This window comes from Saccopteryx leptura, chromosome 1 (assembly GCF_036850995.1).
Source record: "Saccopteryx leptura isolate mSacLep1 chromosome 1, mSacLep1_pri_phased_curated, whole genome shotgun sequence".
NCBI lineage: Eukaryota > Metazoa > Chordata > Mammalia > Chiroptera > Emballonuridae > Saccopteryx > Saccopteryx leptura.
Window position 1 is genome coordinate 43,702,179 of NC_089503.1, and position 18,098 is coordinate 43,720,276.

Below are 18,098 nucleotides of genomic sequence, written 5' to 3' on the forward strand. Positions count from 1 at the left end.
CTTTTGATGAGGGAAATTGCTGGCATATTTACATTTTGAAAAGTGTTTCTTTACGCACTATTGACTTCCTATTGAAACTCAAAATTTTAAGTACAACTGGTAAAGTGTTCAATGGCTCAAACTCAGTAAATCTGAAGTCACTGGAAGAAAGGCCCCTAAGAAAAAAAATGTGTCAATTTTAAAGGTCTTTCCTAACTGAAGACCATTTTGTGATAGAGCCAAAGGTTAATAAAATCAGTAGTGAATGTAGCAATTTTACAGATAAGCTATTCACAACAAGTGTAGTTACTTGAATAAAAAGCTAATTCAGTTCTAAAATGCCACATGCAGTAGCAGTGAATAGCTGCTTTTAGGTGCTTTCTGGAGGAGGATAAAATACAGAATCACAGCACTCTTCTCCTCCAGCGTCCCTGGCTGCCTGTAAATTGCTGTGAATGGGGCTGTGGGCTGACAGGCTCTATTAAGACAAACTGCCTTTCTCATCGGAGAGATAAAATAAATCAGGTGTTTAGTCAAATTAAAATACTTCAGCTGGAGCAGGCCCTGGGGAGCACTGATCCACCTGACTAATCTGAGAGAAACTCAAGACAGATGTGGTTTGGGGATAAAGACGACCCCATGGAAAAAAAAAAAGGAAAGAAAACCTGCTGCACTGTCTTTGGAGTTGGAGAAGAGATACAGTTTATAGTGGAAAGTGTCAGGCGCACACTGTGTGTGATATTGGATAAAAGCAGGCACGCTGGCTTGTCGAGAAGCTGTGTACAGAAGCTTTTTTTTTTTTTTTTCTTGCTGGTTCCCCTTTTGCGGTTTATGAAACTGCCTCTATTTCTGCGTGGGAGAGACACATTTCTCTGGCAAAGCTTTTTAGAGAATTGTTTTAAGATAGTCCAGGATGTGAACCAGACGATGTTCGGCAGCTACTGATGACCTCTGCTGGCCTGGGTAGAGCCACGGGATCTGATACACGTTTTTTCCTGGTTGATTTTATCAAACCTCGAAACAATTTAAGATAAGATTTTCTACATATAGTTAAGCTACCTCAGAAGAGCATTCTATATGGTCCTTTGTCTCCTTCACCATGGCCTGACAGTGTTTAGGTTGCCCCACTATGTCCCATCAATTATCCACTTCTTCAAGTACTCCGGTAGTTATAGTTCCTTTGCCATAGCAAAGTTTCATGTGAAATTAAACTCATATTTTTTTTTTTTTTTTCTTTTCTGAAGCTGGAAACAGGGAGAGACAGTCAGACAGACTCCCGCATGCACCCGACCGGGATCCACCCGGCACGCCCACCAGGGGCGACACTCTGCCCACCAGGGGGCGATGCTCTGCCCATCCTGGGCGTCGCCATATTGCGACCAGAGCCACTCTAGCGCCTGAGGCAGAGGCCACAGAGCCATCCCCAGCGCCCGGGCCATCTTTGCTCCAATGGAGCCTCGGCTGTGGGAGGGGAAGAGAGAGACAGAGAGGAAAGCGCGGCGGAGGGGTGGAGAAGCAAATGGGCGCTTCTCCTATGTGCCCTGGCCGGGAATCGAACCCGGGTCCTCCACACGCTAGGCCGACGCTCTACCGCTGAGCCAACCGGTTAAACTCATATTTTTTGAGATAAAATAACTTGTGCTTGCAGGTTGGTTGGTCAGTGTGATTCAGATTTGAGGTTACTTTTATTACTGTGGCATAAACATTTACTGTTAATTAAAACAGAAAACCCTAAACTACAGTGTTTGAACCACTATATGTGAACAAATACAATGGGTACAAACAGAAAAATGACCATACACACACTCACATGCACACGCATACACACACAAATTAGCCTACACGTTTAAAGAATGAATGCTGTTTTATGGTATAAATTCATTTCTCTTTAATTTGAGCCCTAAAGGACTAATCGTTTTATATATATATATTGCCGTAATTATACACACATACATTTATTATTTTTCTATTAAGGGGTAATTTTAGATTTTTTACACTACTACATTTTATTCTAACAAAATTTGTTATGACTTTCTCTTTTAAATATACTTGTGCTCCTCAAATTTAAAAAAAGTGTAGTGACAGGTTAAGGTGAGTGCCTAAATCCTCAATTTAAAAATATTATATCTGACTGATCTTCTTAAACATGTATTTTTTAAGTTCAATGAAACACTTACTTAGATGTCACTGATTTTTTATAATGGAACAATTTGAATCTTTTTTTGTAAAAATGTCAGTAAAGTGGTGATATTCTATAATGTTAGATCTACATGCCTATTAGCACTGGAAGCACCAATTCATTTATAGACCTGTTGGCTTCACCTTGAACCAGAGGCTAAGAAGTCACTTATGTGTTCTCCTCAGCTTCTCTTTTTCCTATGCAGAGGTGAAAAAGGAATATATTGATGAATATATTGTTGAACCTGGAAGAAGAGAAAAGTTTCTAGTCTCTGTATTGGTCTTTGACCGAAATTTGCTATGAGTGCTCCTATTTTTTTTTTTTTTTTTAATAAGAAGAGGGGAAGGTAGACTGACTCCTTCAAGTGCACTGACTGGGATCTACCTGGCAACCCAAGTCTGGGGCTGATTTTCAAAATAACTGAGCTATTTTTTGGTGCCTGGTGCTGACGCACTCCGACCAACCGAGCTATCTTCAGTGCTGAGGGCCAACACTCGAACCAGTGGAGCCACTGGCATGAGAGGAGAAGAGGGGGAGAAGGGGGAGAGGGAGGAAGAGAGAAGCAGATGGGTGCTTCTCTTGTGTTCCCTGGCTGGGGATTGAACCTGGGATGTCCATACATTGGACGGATACTCTATCCATTGAGCCACTGGCCAAGGCTGAGTGCCCTTCTTTATTAACAGAGAATTATGGTTCTGTAACTTTCCCAGTACCCAATAAGTTTTCTCTTAACTTACTTCATATAGACAGTTATTATAAGAAAATTACATATAGATTAGAATGTTGCAAAAATACCTGCAATAAAATGTGCATCTATCCCATTTATCTATTTCCATAGGTTTCCAAACTATTCTCCACACAGTAGCCAGAATGACATTATCCTAGCTTAAAATACTTGAGTGATTATGGAATAATCTTAGAATAAATATGAAGTTGATTAGCATTGTCTACAAGGAGCAGAAAGGTGTGAGCTTTTTCTATCTCTCTGGTCTCACCAGTATTCTACTCCCCCTTAGTTTCCTTGTTCGAGTTTTATTACCTCCTTTCACCCTCTGGAACACATTGGAACTCCCCCTTCTCTGCCCCAGAGGGCCTTTGCCTATGTGGTCGCTCCTTCTGAAAAGCGACTTGACCTCCCTCGCACTCTTTGCCTGATTGACTCTATTCATCTTCCTGTTAATTTCTTACTTTTTCAGCCATACCTTCCCTACACTTGGCTAAGCCTCCCAATCTTGGTTAAACCTACCCCAAATATCTGCCTTGTTTGTAAATCTCACTTAGTTGTAGTTTATATTTATAAGTGTGCTTACTCGATTAAGGTGTCTCTCCACTTTGGACTACAGATTGCATGAAAGTAGGGACATCTGTGCTTCTTCTTACCATGGTTTGGGTATCCTTAGTTCTTGCCATAGTACTTGACATATACATAGATGCCATCCAGAAAAATTATTTAAAAAACACAAAAATAATGAAATAATTAACTAAATAAACCAATTTCATGCTTGTTTTATATCATCTCATTCTTATCTATATTAACATATACATTAGCTAACCTTGTGGTGCTTTTGAAGAAAATTTTGGATTCTCTGTGGGAACCTGCTTTTATATTTTAATGTTTCTGAGTCAAGAAGCTCTTTCTTTTACCAAGTTAAAGTTCCTATTGCTGAAAAAAAAAACTGATTTAAAAACACCAATTTGAGTAGCTAGAAAGACAAACATGTCACTATCCTTGGTACAGTATTTATTCCCTTTTTAGTGAAATACATTTTCTCACATCATCTCATTTATCTTATTTTTCTTCTAATTTTGATTTTAGGCCATCTTTCCAATCAGTGAACCTTAAGGGATAAAGATATTGACTGGGTTTGTGTAGGACTTGGGTTGGCAGTAAGAATCCTAAGGTAGTCTTACATGTCATAACTTCTCTGCTAACATCAGTCTTACCCTGTGGGAATCATATACTAGCAAGTGCTAGCCAGCAACTTCTGAAGGCCCCCTTTCTCCATGGGCCACTCAGAAAGAGTGGCCACTCATAATTAAAATATTTTTAATTTCTCAGATTACTCTGATATTTTTTTAGCAGGAATGAAGGGGGTTTCATAAGGAGATTGAAAATCTCTCTTCCACACACAAAAAATCAGCAATCTTTGTCCTCTTTGACAGCTGGTGGCATCTTTCTGAAAAGCTTCAAATCATAGATCATCTCTTCATAATGAAACCTGTATGGCTCAAATACAGTGGGTTGAAATTCTTATCTTATGCTGCGGTAAAATGCTCTCATTTAGATTCACAAAAGGATTCTGTACCCTTTACTTAGGAGAGCTGTGCAATTTGCCCATAAAAAGACTGTTCAGCACCATTAGTGCATACCATAAGTGTTCACTGACATCATATTCATTAAACAGCACATCCTTATGCATAACCTTTTCAACCTCGAATGTTGTTTTTTCCCCTTTGAAGAATGATGAATGATAAAGGAGCAAGGGAGTCCCCCAAGCAACATTGTTGCCTTTAAGGATGAACTTGGGAACTTTAGCTTGATCCCCTCAGGAAAAAAAAAAAATCAGGTTCAATCCTTTCTTACCTGAGGCAACACAGGTTTGTTTGTTTTTTTGGGTTTTTTTTCCATTGCATGGCTAAGAAAGTGACCCCTGACTTCTGAGCTTCAGAGACAGATCTTTGCACAATAGAAAAATTTTATAAGGGCACTGACCAGAAAATTCCTTAAATAACATTTATTAAGCACCTACTATGTCTTAGATCCTAGGTTAGTCACTAAGGGTAGAGGCGATTATATAACGTTAATGCAACCCATAGTTTCTAATCTTTGGTACTCAGCCTCTTCTGTTTCCTAACTTGCTCAGATATATTTGGGAGAGGAGGGGAGAAGAGTAGGCTGAAAGGGAGAGAATGGGATAGGTGGTTCTACTTTTTAGTTTTGTTTTGTTTTTTAGAGCTAGAGGGAAGAGAGAATTTTACTGGCAACAATACTATTTTCTTGGCTGGGGCAATGACTAACCCTAGCAGTTCATTCCGTTCCCACTCCGTAGTGTTCCTGCGCTCACCGTGGCCTCCCGTGAATCTCCCATGACTTTAAGTGTCCTAGGGTAGTTAGTTCCTTTCTGAATCTGCTCCCCTCCCACTCTTTCTGCTGCTCATTCATACTTTTCTCAAACTTGTGAGATATATTCTTGTTTCCATTTTAGGTACGCCTGAGAGCCTGGCAGAAAAAGAACGGCAGCTCTCTACCATGATTACCCAGCTGATCAGTTTACGGGAGCAGCTCCTGGCAGCGCACGATGAGCAGAAAAAACTGGCAGCCTCACAAATTGAGAAACAACGGCAGCAAATGGACCTTGCTCGCCAACAGCAAGAACAGGTGAGCCCTGCAAAAGGGGCTGATGGACTGGAGATGTGGAATGTGCCAACCTCAGCGAGTAATCACAGTGATTGGTTTACTTGTCATAAGCATCCCTTTAAAAAGAAGAATAGGAAGGAAGGAAAGAAAGAAAGAAAGAAAGAAGGCTTTTGGAAATCAGGATCTTTAAGAATACTGAGAACAAAAAGAGGCATCATAGCAACTGGCATAACTGAAATGATATCATTCAAGAATATTTGTATTTGATTAATTACTCGGGGATACTTACTCATATAGGCAGCACATGCATTCTCAGTGTAGCTTAACCATGAGTAACTCACTTCTCTCTGGGCCTTGTTCTTCTCATCCAGAAAAAGAGGGCTCTGGTTTAGAAAAACTTTGAGGATCTTCTAGCCCACAGATCCAATAATTTTCTTTGACTATAAAGCTAGTGTGTCCACACATGTTTTCCCAGAATAGCCCTAGTTAATTTTCCGGAATAAGTATTAATACTCTCCCCTCCACTTGCGAAAGTTGTCCTTGTTTGGATGCTAAATTTTATGGTCACTCTATTTATAGCATAGGTAAATCATTGAAAACAAATTAGCACATGGCTCCTATAAGAATTTGACTTCATTGATTTAGAAGTGAGAAAGAAGAAATAGCAAAGTTTAAGTGTATATGTTTTAAAATATAAATCACTTTCCCAAGTGTTTTTTCTGTCTCATAAGAGTACATTAATCTAACAACAGTGATCCTATAGAGTAGTCTCTGATGCTTTAGATCAGACAGACCCAAATTAATGTGCAGTTTTTAGGAATCTGACATTATTACTGGAATTATCTTTCAGTTAAATGTATTTTATAGGGGTATATAGAGCAATATATGCTCTGTTGATTTTAATGAGTTGTGACGTCTGTTATTTTATATGCTTGAATATTTGCCCACATGTAGGAATATGGACTCAGCCCCTAATGGAAAATAACATAAAGGAACACTGTAAAAAATCAGAAGTTAGAATGTCATTTAGCCATCCAGAGATGACACAGTAATTAACTATTGACACTTGTGAATAAGCTAGCACAAATTAATCTTGACACATTTGCAGACGAGTGATATCTTACAGTGAACACTTTGTAATTATATTTCAAAATGAAAATTAAATGACACTTAAAACTAGGTTGTCATGCTCAATGAAGCGAGCATGTAGCTCAACCGATTGGCAAATAAAATTCAGAATTTGAGCCACATGGTGCTTATGTACCATACTTCACTGTGTCAAACCCATGCGTCTAGAGTGGATGATAGTAATTGCACTGTGGTGTTCTGGATGCATTTCTATGCAGCACTTTATCATTTAGGAGGGACCATCAATATTAGATGCCTAGTGGTGTTTCACTGGTTTGCTAAGAGGAAATAAATATTCAGAGAATCCAGCATCTAAACCTAGAGTGCAGATTGAGTTGTCCATTTCATTTGTTTCTTTTTTTATTTAAATCATTTGTTGTTTTCCATTACAGCTGACATACAATATTATATTAGTTTCAGGTGTACACCCCAGTGATTAGACATTATATAACTTAATAAACGGTCACCCCGATAAATCTCATACCCGTCTGATACCACACATAGTTATTAAATATTATTGACTATATTCCCTGTGCTGTACTTTACATCCCATGACTGTTCTGTAACAACTAATTTGTACTTCCCAATCCCTTCACCTTTTTCACCCATCCCCCAAACCCCCTATGTTTATTTCTTAGTTGAATGGTGAAAAGCAAGTGGGCCTTTCCAATCTGATTAGATACTGTTTCCATTTTGCTGATAAAGCTTTGGGGAGGAATGGTCCCATCTCTGTTAGGGACAGCTTTTCATGACTTCCAGTATGAGCCAGTCATTACTAGAAACCTTAAAGCAACGTTTGGGATCAGACTTCTATTTTGTCATCTGCTGAATGAAAATGTGATTTGGGTGTTTCTGTCTGCTCTAGGCTAAAATATCAAAAAGACTCAAAGGGTACTGCTGGCAGTCAGGGTGGGGTGTGGGGGTGAGGCTGATCCACACTTGTTTTCTTTCCAACATTGCTCATTCTAGAGTATTGGCTTTTGGAAATAGAAAAAGGGGGAAAAAAAAAACATAACTCTTGCCTAAAGGCACAACTAGACCAAGTCCTCTCTGGCCACTCTTCTCTCTGGTTTTCTAGGTTGGAGAGTGTTCTCACTACCGGGCATTCCCCTGTAGCAGTTAAGCATTTGAGGCAGTAGCTGCCTGATGTGTAACCCACGTTTTATAGTAAACACCATTATCTTAAAGAAGTTGTTTACTCTCATAAGGGGCAGATTTAGTCTTCAGTGGGGCTTGCATGAAATAGTTAATATTTCTTTTTATAGACCAGATGCTGTGTTAAGGTGTTGGATTTGATTGTTGGATGAAACAAGGGACTATAACGCGTTTCCCTCCAAAGGATTCATGGATACATTTTAAATTTTGTTTAAAAAATACTTTCTACATCACATCATTGATATATATTTGTAAATCAACAAAAAGAGATAGCAATCTGTGTCATTTTGCTGTGTTTTCTTGGTACTCCCTTGACGATATTTGTCTGATCGGTTTGGACAATCTTTACATCGGAAAGGGTTCCACCAAAGTTGACCATATTATAATTTATAGAAAGTTTTTTTTCTGTCTTTGCTTTCAGATTTTTCTTCATGTCCATATTAAGGTCGTTAGAAAAAAAAAGTGTAGCCAGAGTTTTCCATCTTTATATTTGAAGGGTCAGATTTTCAAACTCCCCCCTTTCCAGATGAGCAGTGCAGACACAGATGAGCGGCTCACACATGCAACAGGGGGACAGTTTTCACCTGCAGATAAAGAGCTGGGGGTGAGAAGAGAAACGTGGTTTGAAATTTTTGCTTTTCTTCAAATTTCTGATTTTGCCTTTGTCGTTTTATAGGAACTCTTTCACATAGAAGTGCAGAAAAGCATTCTTGTAATGCCAGGAGAGCTACCTGAGGTAATGGCAAAGGTGTAAGCATTTCATTTTAACTTAATGTAACTTTATTTCTGATAGATTGCAAGACAACAGCAGCAACTTCTGCAACAGCAGCACAAAATTAATCTCCTGCAGCAACAGATCCAGGTCAGTGTATTTTATTACTCTCGTCTGATTATACTCAGATACTTTCCTCCTTGAAAATGGAATTTAAAATGCTGCAAATGCACCCTTCTCTTATAAACAGCACCAATATGGCTACTATTCAAGGATGTTGCATACAATTGTGTAAGTGGATGTAGGAAATATTGACTAAGTGATGGTCTAAGCATTCTTTTCTGATGTGATGCATAAGCAGAAAAATCCTTATCTTTTTTCTTTCTGCCATTTGCCTAACATAACCTAGTGGAAACCTAATTGTTTCCAAGGTAGCATACACATGTTCTTTTGATTGCCACAAATCAATTTCTGCTTTGTATTTCTCCATCTAACAGTGTGGTAGGGAGAAGCTTATATTTATTTACTTGTTAGGACTATCTGATTGGACCAGTTAGGTGAAGAATCTTATGACCTGGGAGAAGGTTGGTAGTAATTAATTTGTTCTTTAACAGATATTACCATATTTTTCTCTCCATATGACGCACCTGCCCATAAGACACACCTGGGGTTTTAAGGAAGAAAATAAGAAAAAAAATATTCTGAACCAAATGGTGTGTTAAAATATTTAATAAAGTACCTTATTTTTCTCTCCGTAAGACGCATGGGCAATTTCCCCTCCACTTTTGGGGGGAAAAGGTGCATCTTATGGAGCAAAAAATATGGTAATTGCATTTCTGTTAGATGCTGAGGGGAATATAAAGATGAGTGACATCTGTTAGATGTCTTCAAGGAGCTTATAGTCTAGCAAGGAAGAATAACTTGTTTCTGCATAATTATAACACAATTTAGGAATTCTCTTTTTTGTGGTGGCAGGGTATCTCTGATTATAGATCATAATGACAGTGGCCTGGGAAGAAATTTTGATTTCTGTCCTTCTTTTAGGCACTTGGTGGTTAATTCAACCAACAGCTATTGAGATAGGTAAGGAGGTGGTCTCTGTTTTTGAATAGGATCATAGGTGTGGCTGTCTGGTAATTAATCCTCAGGAATACTGATGTCAGTTATATGCACCCACCACAGCCTCTGTGGTTTCTCTTGGCTGCTGAGGATATTTTCTAACCACTGGGATCTGTAGCAGCCTAGTTGGGGCAGTATATTAGGAATTATATCATTCTTTTTCTTGAGATTAATATTATACCTTTCTGTATTCTTAAAGAATCATTCACATAATGTCTAATTTACCTTATTGCTGAAAGCCAGTGATTTTTAACTTGGATCCTTGCTTCCCTTTGTCAATTATCCTTAGTGTTCCAGATAGTACTCACTGCATTGAAAATAGCGATTTAGTGCTTGAAGAAGTACGGGCACCTAATATGACTATCTTCATAATGAGGTTTTAACCAGTGGTTTGTTGTTGCTTTAATATTAGTGCTGGTTCTATATATAAATATATTCCATACTCAAGTCTATATGTTCCAAAACAAAGAGTCCAAATGTAGAGGAAGTAGAATGTCTCTGGCATTTTTGACAGTCAGCCTTTAAATCTTATAATAATTTCTCATCTTGATATCTTTTTTATAACTCATGCTGAGATACTTAATTAAATAACTGTCCAGGTGTTCCCTTGTTCTGCCCTTATTAGAATTTTCAGTGTGTCTCCTACTGCTGAGGTCAAGATTTTTAGCCTGTGGCTTCCTACATTTTTTCTAGATCCCTCTCTAAGAATTCTGTAGGTGTTAAATAACCTGATCATTTAGTTCTTTCTGTTTCTCATATTGTAAAGCAGGAAATGGAAGAATTTCCCTGAGATGTTCCCTTGTTGGTTACTTATTATTAATGTTTTCACTACCTCTTTATTACTTAATTCTTTATTTGTTTTGAATGTATTTCACTTATTAGTTCAATGTTGTTCATAATAAGTGGCTGTCTTAATTGATGTTTGCCTGTGGTACTGAGACTCTCAGATGAAAAGCAACCAATTCAGAGTATTTTTATGAAATATTATTACTAGTTATTGATTACATATGATTTTATAGTTGCAGCTTGACTACATGAAATTGATGCCTTTTTCAGGAAACTAGAACTTGATCTTAAAATGTTATTCATCAGAATATTCAATTTGAAATAATAGGAAAATTGTTTCAAGTTTTCTAATAGAAGTTTAATTGCTTTTAACATTGTGGATATTTCTCAATGTTTAAATTTTAAAAAATTGAAGCTAATCAGCACTTGATCTCAGCAGTATAAATTATAAAATCATGGAGAGATTAAAGGTTCATTATATTTATTTTAGAAATATAGGATTCTTTGTAACCAGAATTTATGCTGTAAAAAATAAGGGGAAGCACTAACCTGCATGGACAATTCTTTCTGTCCTGAGCGACTCTTCACTGCATATCTTGTCAGTATTTATCTTATCAGTATGAGACCATTCAAAGAATTTTTCAAACTCTGAAAAATACGTACTCTTTACATAACACATATTCATCTCTGACACTTAAAAAGAGGGTATTTGATATTCAGACTTTTAGGGTTTATTTTTTGAAAAGGAAATGGGTTAACTGTATTTTCAAAAATGGCTTTTGACAAGCCATAGACATGATTAAATTTAGGAGTGATATTATTGTTGGGCTAATTTTTAATATATATTTTGAGCAAAACATGAGATTTAAGAGATGCTTCAAACATTTTTCTATCACGAAAGAAAAATTGTCCCGTTTGAAAAGAAAATGTAACAGAGTAAATAAGATGATAGATACAAAACCTAACTTTTCTTCTGAAAGCAAATGAACACGAAGACAATTTGAACAAGTTGGACTTTTTTTATTTTCTTAAAATCTTGAGTCCTACAACCTATTTAGCTAACATGGTCAGCAAAACTAAGCCTAGGCAATTGGCTATGAATCGTGAGTGTCAGGTGGTTACATTCAAGATTGTTCTTTACATCTAGTTTAGAATGCTGACTTCTGAATTAGTCCTGTTGTTTTGGAATTTGCAGGCTGTACTAGAAAGAAGAAAAAGAGTGTCTAACCTCTTGTGGCAACCACATGGAAGCACATCTGGGCCTGTTGTAATGGAAACAAATGAAAACCTTAATGGTTTGCGTGAATTTAAAAGCAGGATTTTTCATTAGAAATAGGATAAGGCATGATTAAGGTAGTATTGTGATGCTATTTTACAGGCTTATTTTATTTGAACTCATTCAAAATACGTATATACAAGTTAAAATCACTTCATTTATATATATTTTTCTTCCTTGAATACCATTTTCAAACATCATTTGACTTTGTAAAACCTAACTAAAATCTTAAAGACGAACTTTTAAGATCATGTAAGCTTTGTTGAAAAAATAAGATGAATGATTTTGTGAACTAATAATGTTTTATAGCTTTGATGAGTTCATTTTTACTATTAAATCAGGTTAATAACTTTAAACAATTATTAAAATGCTTCAATATAAACAGATCTTTAGGAGGCTGTTTGCTTAGTGACTTCAAATCCCTAGGTTTGTGCTTTGAGAAAAATGGTGTTTCCTCTACTTTATTACATATACGGTGGGGCAAAAATAGGTTAACAGTTATGAGTACACAAAGCACAGAATTTATTCATGGATTATTTATTAATTGTTGTATTAAATTCCATATTAATAACAGTAAATCTACTTTTGCCCCACTGTGTATTAGGTAATCCCCCCTAATACGGAGCCCAGAAAAAGTTAAACATTTTTTCTATTTCTAAGACAAAAATACATAGTTTTTATCAACTCTATGGAAAGTAAAACTAATAGACCATGGAATATGAACCCTTGAAGTTGGGAATGTTGAGGCTCATACTGTAATTCCAAAGGGCAGACAACCGCCTCACCTTCTTCCCCACACTGCACTGTACACATGTGGTATCTTAGCCAGTCTCTTGAAGAATTTTATTTATGAGTTACGTTGATTAGAAAACAAAATTTACATTTAATCCACTGGACATATCAAAGCATATTTACAGTTTATATCTATATATATATATTCTATTACATATATACAGAAGTAGGAAAACAGGTTTACAGTAAATAATACAAATAAATGGTAATATTCAATAATTAATAAATAATTCAAGGATAAACTATTTGTTTTGCATACTCCCAACTGTACACCTACTTTTACCAATCCTTGTAAGTCTAGTCTAAGCAAAACAGAAAATATTTTATAAATTTTGATCTTTTGACCCATCCATATATTTATTCATTTACCATCATTTGACCTTGTCATGGTTTTTGAATCTAGAGAAGGTATTCTTTATGGGCACAACACACCACATTCTTTGGTTTTGATAGCATGTCAACAGGGACACAATAAATGATGGCATGTTCCTGCTAGAACTTACTTTGCAAGAGAAATCAGCTTATTAAAATATCTTTGTGAGAAACTTACTTATCCAGGCATGAATGGTGTTAACCAATTATTCATGTCCATTCAGACCCCAATCTTAGTGTCATTCAACTGGCTTGTGTTGTGTGCTGTACAGGGAGTGTCTTCTCCTTATATCACTGACCAAACAACAATGGTCTCTTAAGAATGGACAAACTCGGAGGACCCGGGTTCGATTCCCAGCCAGGGCACATAGGAGAAGCGCCCATTTGCTTCTCCACCCCTCCGCCGCGCTTTCCTCTCTGTCTCTCTCTTCCCCTCCCGCAGCCAAGGCTCCATTGGAGCAAAGATGGCCCGGGCGCTGGGGATGGCTCTGTGGCCTCTGCCTCAGGCGCTAGAGTGGCTCTGGTCGCAACATGGCGACGCCCAGGATGGGCAGAGCATCGCCCCCTGGTGGGCAGAGCATCGCCCCATGGTGGGCGTGCCGGGTGGATCCCGGTCGGGCGCATGCGGGAGTCTGTCTGACTGTCTCTCCCTGTTTCCAGCTTCAGAAAAATGAAAAAAAAAAAAAAAAGATAAAAAAAAAAAAAAAAAAAAAAGAATGGACAAACTGGCCCTGGCCGGTTGGCTCAGCGGTAGAGCATTGGCCTGGCGTGCGGGGGACCCGGGTTCAATTCCCAGCCAGGGCACATAGGAGAAGCACCCATTTGCTTCTCCACCCCCCCTCCTTCCTCTCTGTCTCACTCTTCCCCTTCCGAAGCCAAGGCTCCATTAGAGCAAAGATGGCCCGAGCGCTGGGGATGGCTCCTTGGCCTCTGCCCCAGGCACTAGAGTGGCTCTGGTCATGGCAGAGCGACGCCCCGGAGGGGCAGAGCATCGCCCCTGGTGGGCGTGCCAGGTGGATCCCGGTCCGGCGCATGCGGGAGTCTGTCTGACTGTCTCTCCCCATTTCCAGCTTCAGAAAAATACAAAAAAAAAAAAAAAAAAAGAATGGACAAACTGATTGGAATTTTATTTGGGCATTTGGTTTCCTGTGCCAGGACCAATAATTTAGTCAACTCATACTCATACACTTTCTAGGGTGTAATTGTGAAATTTGAAATTCTTAGGTTTTTGTTAATCTTCATTAATATACAATATTAATTCCCCTCCCCTTATCTTTTAATATATTTATTAGTTGGTGAACTCAATCTGTGGAAAGCCTAAACTAAATGCTATTGCTGCTACTTTGCAGATACTCTCAGTCTTATCCAAAAGCTTTCTCTTTTAAACGCTATAGTACATGCTGCTTATTTACAAAATCAAGTGTTTGTCTATTCACTGACATTTCTGTCTTATTAAGGGTATATGTGTATTTTTCATACATAGTATTTTCTATTCTAGTTATATTTCTGTATGCTATTGATATATTTATCTCTGTGTGTTTGTCACATGGTAGAACACTATTAAATGTGTGTTTTTCTTCCTGTCTGTTAACCAGAAGAGATGTTAATATTATAAGCAAGGAAGCGATTGTTCTTAAACCATTAAATAGAATAATTTGAGTTGTACTCTCACCTTTTAAGGAGATAAACCTTGCCTCTTGTTTCTTTCAGTATGATTAACTACAGGCATTTCAGGTATCTGCTGAGCAGAATAAGAACTACCATTTATGTGAAGTAGTTGTCTAAAGATCAGAAATAATTACTTTATACATTAGCCTTCTTGGCCTGCATGACCTGGTTAATTAATTCTTTTGCTAGGATAATAATAATAATAGATATATATTTGAAGATATGCTTCATCATTAAGTATCTAATTGACCTCTAATTTTAAGAGCTGGACCTCACTTTTATTGTCTTTTGGAGATGGCTGAAGCAGCGAACAGAACTGAGGAAAGTCAGGAGCCTTGCAGTCTCACATAGGTCCCTCTGTCTTATGTTGTATCTCTTTGTTAATTGTATTTAGCATTGATAAACAAAAAGCAATTACCGTGCTCCTGTTTTGGCTCTCCTGAACAGTCCTTTTTGTGTGTGTGTTATTGATCAGGTAACAGATCTCCTTCCAACTGCCTCTGAAAGGACCATTGGAAGCAATTTGATACTTCTGTTGGCACTGTGCGTGTATCTGATACCCTCTTACAATGAAACGAGGGTTATAAACAAAGCTTAGAAGTTTAGGATTAGCCCCCAGCTTCAGCAAGCCCTTAAAATATTTTGTAATTCTATCTTCAATCATGAATTAGCCAGGAAAAACAGACCCTCTCTCCTGTATTTTCTGCTGTATGCTGTTTCTAATTGCCCACAGGCAGGCTGTTGTGATCTTTGGAAGTTTAAAACCAAGATAAAAATGCAAATCAAATTATTTCTTTTATGTAATCTAATTAACTTTTTAAGTAATGAGAGATGCTCCCTAGCTTGCTTTAAACATTTTAATAGTGAAAATTTTGAATTATAAAGAATAGGTAAAGCTGCCATACTCTTCTTGAATTGCAAGGGACTTCACAGCTAAAAATCTAAATTGTTATTGTAGAACAAAACTTTGCCTTAGTTAGTCATGCTAGACTGTTTGTTAAAGTTGGAATAGATCTAGAAATAAGAAGAGGTGATCCTTGACCAGATTCTATGAGCTACTACGTGGACTTATTAATCAGTTTACTACCTGCTTTCTAAATGAGGCCTATGGCAAAGATGTCATTCAGCAGACCAGAACCTGATGTGAATTTCAATGCTCTTCAGGCACTATCCTTCAGATTCCCCAGCTCCCTCTGGCTGACACTCCCTTCTCTATCTTATCTACTGGTACTTATCTCAGATTCCATTCCCCAGCTCTGTCTCAAACTAGTGATACTAAAAATTCAGGGAAACCAAAGTCTATGCTGCTTTCTGGGTTTAATGAAAGAGGGAGAGCTCTTTACCTCTCCAGAGCAGGGAAGTGAGGTGCAGAGTGGGCAGATAATCAGGGGGTGCCAGCATATGACATTAGGTAACACTGAATCACTTCCCCATGGAAAGGGTGGCTCTCTTCTATTTTTTTCTTGTTCTCTCTGATTATATTAATGGCTCAATTTAGTGTTAGCCTTTAATACCTTTCTAAGAGGCACTACTCTTTCTTTGTAGGAGCAGAGAGAGGCATCACTATAGTCTCAGAACCTTTGGAGGCAATTATGTTTAAGTAGAACTTAAATAAAATAAAATAAAACTTTTATTTTCATGGTTATCTGGTTATCTCCTGTTTATGACAAATGATTTTAGTTTTCTATTTCAGGTAGTAATATAAAGTTTCCTTTTGAAATAAATGTAATTAAGCAAAAAGAAAGTCAATTTAAATAACAATCTTAAGCAAATAGTAATTGGATACTTGAATAAGGCAAACATTATGAAAGATCACTACACTAAGAGGTACTAAATGAGCTTCCCCTCTACTGTGCTTCCACATTCACAGAATGTTAACCTTGGGAACATCATCTAGAGGTGCTCATGATTCTCACTCACTGATGGGGTTGGGTGGGTCTAGCTATTCCTGTTGGCTGACATTATAGTGAGTTTATCATTAAGTTAGACTTGAAAATAATCCTGAGATTGTTTTCTTCTGCCCTCTTTGGAATTAAAATGCCCTTTCCTTTTATAAAGTAAAGGGGGTAATGAATGGTATGTGCTTTATTTCTTTTGCTTTCCAGTAATTTTATTTGTAAAATAAAACATTTCCAATTATATGCAAGTCCCCATTTATCTGTTTCTTTGAAATTTCTTTGAAACTCTTTCTCTAGTTCAAATCCTTTACTTTACACAAGGAAACTGAGGCACAGACCACAGACTTGTATAAGTTTAAAAAGCTAAATAAATCTCAGAGCCACGAGTGGAACCTAACTTTCTTGACTCCTAATCTAGCGCTGTTTTCAACATTCCCGGTTGTGTGTCAGTTTGCCCTTTTTTGCGACCTGAATAAATCTTAGTGCACTTCAGTTTCTTAGTTTGCAAAATGTGGATAATAGTTTCTAACATCTAAAATCTCATTACATTCCATTTATCTTTAAATGAGGAAAAATAGATTTGTTATTAGAATCAATTTATATCCCAGAATTACTACAACTATGGGTACATACTGTTGGGCAGATAAAATGTATTATGCTCACTTCGTTAAAGATGACGTTGCCCACGTGAGGCCATTGCCCAGGTGATATTAATGTGTGTTGAGAATCCTTGTAGCCTGGGGCTTGGTTTTGGGATTAAGCCTTTCCCACCCTTTTTGATGTAGGGCGGTACAATCCTATCATGCCTCAGAAAGTGACTTTGTATTAGAGACTTCCCTATTTTGTATATTGGATTAAAGGTTGTGAAGCTACACTATAAAATAGGGGTAGGACAGGAGCTTGCCCTCTTGGTTCCTGAGATTATCATTAGAAGAGAGAGCAGAGGAGAGCAGAGAAAGGCCACGTGGAGGAGGCCAGGAGAAGCAGCCAAGATGGTGGAGTGCTGAGTGAGATGCCAGTTTGTGTAGAGTTTGTATTTGGGATAAGGAAGGAGATGGGGAACAGAGGTGAATAAGTCTGGTGAGCTAGAAACCTTTGATTCTAGGAAACTCGGATAAGTCAGTGGCTTTGTGAGCACTGAATGTGACTGGGTTTTGGAGCCCAGTGTGTATTTTTACTTGCCCGCCGGGTGCAAGCTAGAATTAAAGACTATGGCCCACCAGTGTGTGGCTCTGTTGGGCAGATAAAATGTATTATGCTCACTTTGTTAAAGAGGCCGTTGCCCAGATGGTATTAATGTGTGTTGGGGTGGGCTAAAGGCAGGCAGAATCCTTGTAGCCTGGGGCTTGGTTTTGGGATTAAGCCTTTCCTACCCCTTTTGGTGTAAGGTGGTACAATCCTATCATGCCTCAGAGAAGTGACTTTGTATTAGAGACTTCCCTATTATGTATATTGGATTAAGGGTTTGGATTTCTACACTATAAAATGGGAACGGAGCAGGAGTTTGCCTCTTGGTTCCTGAGGTTAGCATGAGAGAGCAGAGAGAATAGAGCCAGCAGCGGGAGGAGGCCACGTGGAGAAGGCCAGGAAAAGCAGCCAAGATGGCGGAGTGCTGAGTGAGATGCCAGTTTGTACAGAGTTTGTATCTGGGATAAGAAAGGAGATGGGGAACTGAG

At 38.0% G+C, this 18,098-nt stretch overlaps 1 protein-coding gene across 18 annotated transcripts in view; it reads left to right on the forward strand.

The window, feature by feature from the left end:
• Positions 1 to 18,098, forward strand: part of SOX6 (SRY-box transcription factor 6) — a 655,048-nt gene that overhangs the window by 419,612 nt on the left and 217,338 nt on the right. For all 18 annotated transcript variants that reach the window (XM_066365360.1, XM_066365351.1, XM_066365321.1 and 15 more), the window contains 2 exons: positions 5,365 to 5,537; positions 8,593 to 8,661. In XM_066365360.1, coding sequence (XP_066221457.1) covers positions 5,365 to 5,537; positions 8,593 to 8,661 — 242 coding nt within the window. The remainder of the gene's footprint in view (positions 1 to 5,364; positions 5,538 to 8,592; positions 8,662 to 18,098) is intronic.